General features: G+C 52.0%; 1 protein-coding gene across 15 annotated transcripts in view; it reads right to left on the minus strand.

Moving 5' to 3' along the window:
• Positions 1-267: 267 nt before the first annotated feature.
• The window catches only part of Kyat1 (kynurenine aminotransferase 1), a 26580-nt gene continuing 19677 nt past the window's right edge, over positions 268-7170 (minus strand). For 8 of the 15 annotated variants that reach the window (XM_029568731.1, XM_029568735.1, XM_029568728.1 and 5 more), the window contains 11 exons: positions 6003-6150; positions 3565-3714; positions 3398-3484; positions 3073-3201; positions 2558-2678; positions 2120-2196; positions 1938-2027; positions 1517-1703; positions 1352-1431; positions 796-882; positions 268-715 (listed from right to left, as the gene is read on the minus strand). In XM_029568731.1, coding sequence (XP_029424591.1) covers positions 650-715; positions 796-882; positions 1352-1431; positions 1517-1703; positions 1938-2027; positions 2120-2196; positions 2558-2678; positions 3073-3201; positions 3398-3484; positions 3565-3714; positions 6003-6150 — 1222 coding nt within the window. In that variant the 3' untranslated portion in view covers positions 268-649. Of the gene's footprint in view, positions 883-1351; positions 1432-1516; positions 1704-1937; positions 2028-2119; positions 2197-2557; positions 2679-3072; positions 3202-3397; positions 3485-3564; positions 3715-6002; positions 6151-7170 lie in introns of all 15 variants that reach the window. The other 7 variants (XM_029568724.1, XR_003851244.1, XM_029568727.1 and 4 more) reach the window with 7 other exon arrangements.

Here is a 7170-nt window from a genome sequence, read left to right on the forward strand (position 1 = left end):
GCCTCCTCAATGGCCTATACAGCCAGCACCTGCCCCTGGTGTCCTCAGAGGGTGAGGAACACAGCAGACACCTGGGGACCCAGTCTGAGTTTCTGATTAATGAGCCCTGTGACTTTAGACAAGTTCCAAGTTCCCATTCTTCTCTGGACCTTGGTTTCAACACACACACACACACATACAACACACAGAGCAGAGGTATGTGGTCTGAGGTTCTCTGGGGTCCAACTGTTCTGTTCAGAAGCCAGTATCAGAGAGAGAAAAGCTGCCTTCAGAGTTCTAATAACTTAAAACTTTATTAGGAGCAAAAGGAATCAGTTGGAAGCAATGTCCCAAGGTCCACCCCAGAGTCTCTGAGGCCCAAGGTGGGGATGGGACTGGACTCCAGCCTGATACTCTGCCCCTTACTGACCCAGGTAGTCAGAAAAGCCAAGAAGGTCCAAGACCCTACACTGATCTATAGAGGACAGGGAGGCCTGAAGACAGGAGTCCAGACACTGTGGGAAAGGATTGCTGAAACTCTCAAACATTGGGCTCTTCGCTGGGAGTACACTAAGTCACAGAGCAGGGTCCACCCCAGTGCCATCCTGGTGACAAGGCATGGATGAGTCTTTGATGTGCAGGACTGGAGAGGGGCAGGCTGAGGGGGCCCTCAGGGCTGGAGCTCTGCTTTCCACTTCTGCAGCCTCTCGTCCATGGCTTGGAGCGTGGCCTCATCCTGCAAGACACACACTAAGCCTTCCCTCTCCCGACCCGGGAGTTGGCCAGGCCCGGCCAGGCACTCTCAGCCTTCTCTACCTTCACAAAACAGAAGCGGAGGTAGTGGTCAAAATCCTTCTGATGGGGTCGACTGAAGAAGATGGAGACTGGGATGGCTACCAGGCCCTGGGGAGGAGGAAGCCTGTGTCTGCAGATGGCCTCAAGACCCAAGGCCTCAGCTCAGGGGACAGGGTAAGGGCAGCAAAGTAAGCTGGATCAGTGTATCCCTTTCAGGAGAGGAGACCCAGGACATCAAACCAGGTTCCTACCAAGGTTCAGAGGGAGAAGACGAAAGGCAAGCACAAACTACACAGCAGGTCAGGCTGAGCTGGAGAGGAACTATGCCTGAGCCTCAGAGAGCTGACAGGGTGACCTCAGAGGTCATGCGCTAAGGGAGAAGTCCAGGCCCAGAGAAGGGCAGAGTCTCCTGCCAGCCAGCATGGCTTCTTGGTACGAATGAGAAATAGACTCCCCAACAGATGCAGACTTGTATCAGGGCTCAGGGAAAAAGCTCGGTTGGTCCTTTTGGCTAGACACCCTTGACCAGTATACAACCTGTGGAACTACCTAGCAGTCCCAGTAGGGCCCGGCCCACCTTATTCTTGATCATCCACTTGGCAAAGCGCCTGTCATAGGGCTCATCCACAGCACCAGGCAGGCTGGGCATTGTGCTCTCTGAGGGGACAGAAGAGGTCATACTGAGTCCTAGCCAACCTTGACACCTCCCCAGATCCTGAGTGGCACGGCCAGTCCCACTCACTGAAGTCTGAGATATCTACAATGAGGAAGTAGCTGCCCTGGGGGGTCAAGGGCTTGAGGCCCACCGACTGCAGGCTGTGGATCATGTGGTCTCGGTTGAGCTGCATGGCCTGTGGAAACTGCAGGAAGTAGCTGCTGGGCTGGCCGAAGTGTTGCTGCTCCTGCTCAAAGCACTGCGCTACCGCAGCCTGGACAGGACAAGGGACAGGCAGGTGGGCTGCAGAGGGCAAGGGACAGGCGGGTGGGCTGGACAGGGACAGGCCGGTGGGCTGGACAGGGCAAGGGACAGGCGGGTGGGCTGGACAGGGACAGGAAGGTGGGGTGGACAGGGCAATGGACAGGTGGGTGGGCTGGGCCCTGCCTGGGTGCTTTTGTACCCTTTCTGTCACCACCTACCACACAGGGCTCCCTGCTGTCCTTACCTGGGCCTGGGTGGGACAATGGAAGACAGAGTTTTGGTGCACAGTCCTCAGGTGCTTCATGATGTTATCCGGACCCAGGACCCAGCCCACCTGCACCAGTAACAGTCAGGTGAGGTCTGCAGGGTCAGAGGAGGCCCTTCTCAGCTTCCCACCGCCACCATCTGCCAATGGACAGCACTTACCTTCCAGCCCGTGGCACTAAAGCTTTTGCCTGCGCTGCCGATGGTCAGGGTTCGTCCCCACATACCAGGGAGGCTGGCTGCCCGAAGCCAAGAAGAGCAAACGCTGAGATGGGGAAGTGGAGGGAGGGACCCGGGGACAAGCACAGCCTCAACTCTGAGGGGGCCAAGAAGAGCAAACGCTGAGATGGGTGGGGAAGTGGAGGGAGGGACCCGGGGACAAGCACAGCCTCAACTCTGAGGGCCAGCAGCCACTAAGCTGCTGACAGGACCCATTTCACCTCTTGCTCCTGACAGCCTCGGGAAACAGAGGCTACTGTGCTCCTCGGGCCACGGGAGGGGAAGTCTCTGCCCAAGGTCACACGAGCGCACAGTTCCATAGCCCTGGGTCCTAAGCACCAGGGCTAGGCTGCTCCAGCTTGGGCTCAAGGCCCAGCTTACCAATGCTGACGTGCTGATGCCCGTCGTAGACCAGCCACTGGTAGACCTCATCAGCGATGCACACGGTGTCATGCTGCTGGCACAGGCCAGCCACCAGCTCCAACTCTGCCTTGGAGAACACCTGTAGGACCCAAGGGCACAGGTGTGCAGCTTGGACTGTCCCCAGTGCAGAGCCTGCTCAGAGGTGGAGCACAAGGCCAAGCGGGTCCTGAGGATTCTCAGCATCTCCCTTCTGAGCAGGTCTGCAACACTGACCCCATGGGATCAGTCGGTCCCCTCAGAGTCCCACTGTACAGAGTCCCAGTCACTGTCTCCAGGTTATTGGGAAACAGCGAGGTGCCTGACAGTGCCAGTAGGCCCTCGTACCTTCCTGGAATCCCTGCTTAGTCCCTGGGACCTCTGTCCTCAGAGTACATGGCATACAGTCCTCTCACCTCACACATGAGGAGGTAGTTCTGAGCTAGCTCGAGTTTAGGATGGGAAGGGGATATAGGCCGCTGAGGTCCCTCTGGTACCTTTCCCAGGGGGTTGTTGGGTGTGTTGAGGACCAAGGCCTTGGTGCGAGATGTGAACTTGCTGGCCAGTTCTGTGGGGTCAAGCTGCCAGTCACTGCTAGTGTCCAGTTGCCCCTTAGGAGCAGGGTTCTGTAAGGGAAGGTGGGGTGGGAGCGGTATTTGCCCATCCCACAATCCAACAGAAACTCATTCCCTATATATCTGCCCCTGCCTCTCTCCTTTAGACTCCACCCCTACCCTCCCAGCTTTGAAGACTCCCTTCTCATATCCCAGGGTACAGCCCAGCTCATGGCTTGGCCCACCCACCCCACCCCACATCCCTTACCGGCTTCAGGGACACAAACACAGGGCGACCCCCAGCCATCAGCGTCATGGGTTCATAACAGTCAAAAGCAGGTTCGATGATGATGACCTGGTTTGAGGGTCAGATCAGCAGGGGTCAGCACTTCCCCTATTGATGACTGGTCCAGCCAACTCAGGCTTATCACTCACCTCATCTCCTTTGTCCACCAGGGCCTGGAAGGCTGTGAACAGGGCCCCATATGCGCCCACTGTCACCAGCACATTCTTGAAGGGGTCCAACTCCTGTCCCAGAAGCTTGCCAAAGAAACTTGCCAGAAGTTTTGTCAGTGGTGGATAACCCTGCCAGGACAATTGGGTCAGCCACCCAGGATCAGCCTAGACTCCACCTCAGTTGCACCTAGACCTCCAGCCCCTTCAAGCAAGGTCAGCTTCTGGGGCTGAGCTGTTTCATCTCCTCCAACAGCCTTTGCCATGTGTGTCCCACCCAGAACTGGGGTGTGGGGAGAACCTGACAATGTGTTTGTCTCTATCTACAGCACCACAAAACCCTGGGGCTGTGGGAACCCCACATTCCCACACTTCCCTGAGCACTTAAAGGTACATTTGTGCTTATCTGATTCTCTCAGCAGCCTTGGAGCCAGGGATTACTTGTTGGGTGTGTGAGAAAAGGAAATCCAGAGAGGAACTGTCTTGGCCAAGGCACGTAGGATGAGGCAGAAGAAGAACATCTTTTAAAAGATGGGTGGGGCTGGAGAGATGGCTCAGTGGTTAAGGGCACTGACTGCTCTTGCAGAGGACCTGGGTTCAGTTCCCAGCACCACATGGCAGTTAACAGTCATCCTTAACTCCAGATCCAGGGGATCTGACACCCTCTTCTGACCTCCTCAGGCACTGCATGCATGTGGTACACTTACATATATGCAGGCAAAACACCCATATACAATAAAAAAAAAATTTTGTTTTTTTTGGTCTTTTTGAGGCAGCGTCTCCCTGTAGCCCCAGCTGGCCTGGAACTTGCTATGTAGACCAGGCTGGCCTTGACTCACAGAGATCTGCCTGCCTCTGTCTCTGAGTGCTGAAATTAAAGACATGTGCCACCACTCCCTGCAAAATCAATTTTTAAAAAAGGAGTGGGGCTGCCGCTCAATAGTAGAGCAAGTGCTTATTGAAGCCCTGGGCTGGATCCCCAGTACTGAGAAAAAAAAAAGATGAGGTTGTACTGAAAAAGTGTCCATGGATACTTTTTTTCCCTTGGTCTTTTTTTTAATTCCTGTTATCTTTTTTTTCCTCTTCCAGTTTTTAATGCTTTTTAAAAGTACATAATTATAAAATATCTGCCTTGATTTATATAATAATATAAAGAATATTATGAATAAAATATACACAGAAAAGAATATTATGTATAAAATACACATAGACAAGGCACATGCATTCTTACAGAAATTGTACATAAAAGTCAACATAAATTCATATTTCTACTTTCATCACATATAATAACTACTCTATGAGCATAACTTCAAAAGGTTGTAAAATATCCTTTGGAGTAGATTTTCCATCATGTAGCTAACTAATTTTCCCTATAGGGAGTAGGCTTAGAACCTAGGCTGTGGACTGCTGAGTTCAAATCACAGGACACTGGTTAGGTGAATGTGGGCAAGATGCTTAACATCTGTAAGCCAGAGTTTGTTAATATTTAAACCAGGTCTGTTATGGGAAAGGAGCTGTGGTTTCTAAATTGAAAGCTCTGACTCTGCAGTTTTGTTTTGTTTTTTTTTTTCATTATAGCTTTAACACATTCAGTAACACATTCCACAGCAAGGATATATCTCTTTCAAAGGTGGCTGTAAATTTTTAGGTTCACAGTTGAATTAATACAGTCATACAATAATGAACTCAGTATAAACCCTGTAAGACATAAAATTGAATGAGTTTTTACCCTTTTTTCTTGGTCTTTTTGAGACAGGGTCTCCCTGTAGCCCCAGCTGGACTGAATTCACTATGGAGACCAGGCTGGCTTCAAACTCACAGAGATCTGCCTGTCTTTGCCTCCCCAGTGCTGGGGCTAAAGGTGTGTACCACCACGCCTGGCTATGGATATACTCTTTACTGAAACAAGTTTCATAACGTTATGTACAGAATGAGTTCATGTATGTTAAAGAATAGTAAGTGTTGAAATGAATGTTGGGGAAATTCCCTCCAGGCAAAGCTGAGACTTAGCAATGTTTAAGGAGTATTGTTCTAGTCCAAGGCTAGCAGATACCTATGGTGTGGCCCTCACAGAGCAGTTGGGACTTAGAGTCCAATGCAACAGCCCAGCCCATCTTTCAGGGCTTGGCTTAGGCGCTACCTCTTTCTGGAAGCTTCCTCAGCTTCATTCTGCTACAGGTCTCGTTTGTTCTTAATCCCATGTCTACCTTCTCCTTCCTCACAGACTGGACCAGCTGCTTTGGTCAAGGGGTACCTGGTGTGCCTTTTGCACTGGGCTCTGAGGCACAGGGTCAGCACAGGGGAGATGATGCTGGACTCAATCCCCCTAGCTCTAATGAATTTTGACACCTGTGTGGCCTTAGTACCCAGAAACACCTGCCCCTTTCCCTCAGGGCCTCCAGGCAAGGCAGGGAACTCACAAAGGCCATGGTGTACTGGTTGAGCATGAAGTCCCCGCTGGTGGCTTGTTGGAAGGCTTTCACCGCAAAGTCTGGAGGTGAGAAGTCAGGGAAACCCTGACCCAAGTTCACGACGTCATACTCATTGGACAGTTTGATAAACTCCACCCTGGAAACAAGTGGACAGTTAGCCCCACACCATCTGTTCCCACCAGGACTTCCGCCTGTCTGCAGGGCGGTATGAGCATGTACAGGGTCATTCTAAAGACGGATGATGGGCAGTGCATGCCATATTTTAAGATGAGATGCCCAAGTAGAAAAATTAGCTGGCCAGTGAGCTCCCAGAGATCTGCCAGTCTTTACCTCCCCAGAGCTGGGGTTACAGGTGAACACTACGACTCTCAGCTTTTTAGGGGACCTGCTTGACACACCTGGGTGGAGGAAACCTCAGTTGGGGAATTTCCTCCATTGGACTGGCCTATGGCCGTGTCTGTGGGGTACTGTCTTAATTGTTTACTGAGTGGTGTTCAAGGGCCCAACCCACTGTGGGCAATGCCACCCCTGGACAGGTGGTCCTGTACTGTATCAGAAAAGCAGGCTGAGCACAGGCCAGGGGAGCAAGCCAGTTAGCGGCGTTCCTCCATGGCCTGTGCTCCAGCCCCTACCTCCAGGTTCCTGCCCTGAGTTCCTACCTTGGGCTTCCTCAGTGATGAACTGTGACCCAGGAGATAAAGGCCAAATAAACCCTTTCCTCCCCAAGGTGGTATTGGTCAGAGTGTTTTGTCACAGCAATGGAGAAGCAAAATAAGGCAGGTGGGCTCTGGGGAATCCAAACTCAGATCCTCACACTTAAGAGGTAAGAGCTTTACTGACTGAGCCATCTCTTTAGCCCCAGAATTTATAGCCACACAAGTCACAAGCACAGAAGCAATCATGAACTAAAGTGAAAGCTGACCCTTTTATCTGTGGAGAACTGGTTTCCATACCCCCTCTCCTCCAGGAGATCCAAATTGGCAGAGGATCAAGTCCCTTAATTAAAAAAGCATAGCGTACCGGGCGTGGTGGCACACGCCTTTAATCCCAGCACTTGGTAGGCAGAGGCAGGCGATCTCTGTGAGTTCAAGGTCAGCCTGGCCTACATAGTGAGTTCCAGAACAGCTGGGGCTACAGGGAGACCCTGTCTCAAAAA

This window comes from Nannospalax galili, unplaced genomic scaffold, assembly GCF_000622305.1.
Source record: "Nannospalax galili isolate Female #2095 unplaced genomic scaffold, S.galili_v1.0 scaffold300, whole genome shotgun sequence".
NCBI lineage: Eukaryota > Metazoa > Chordata > Mammalia > Rodentia > Spalacidae > Nannospalax > Nannospalax galili.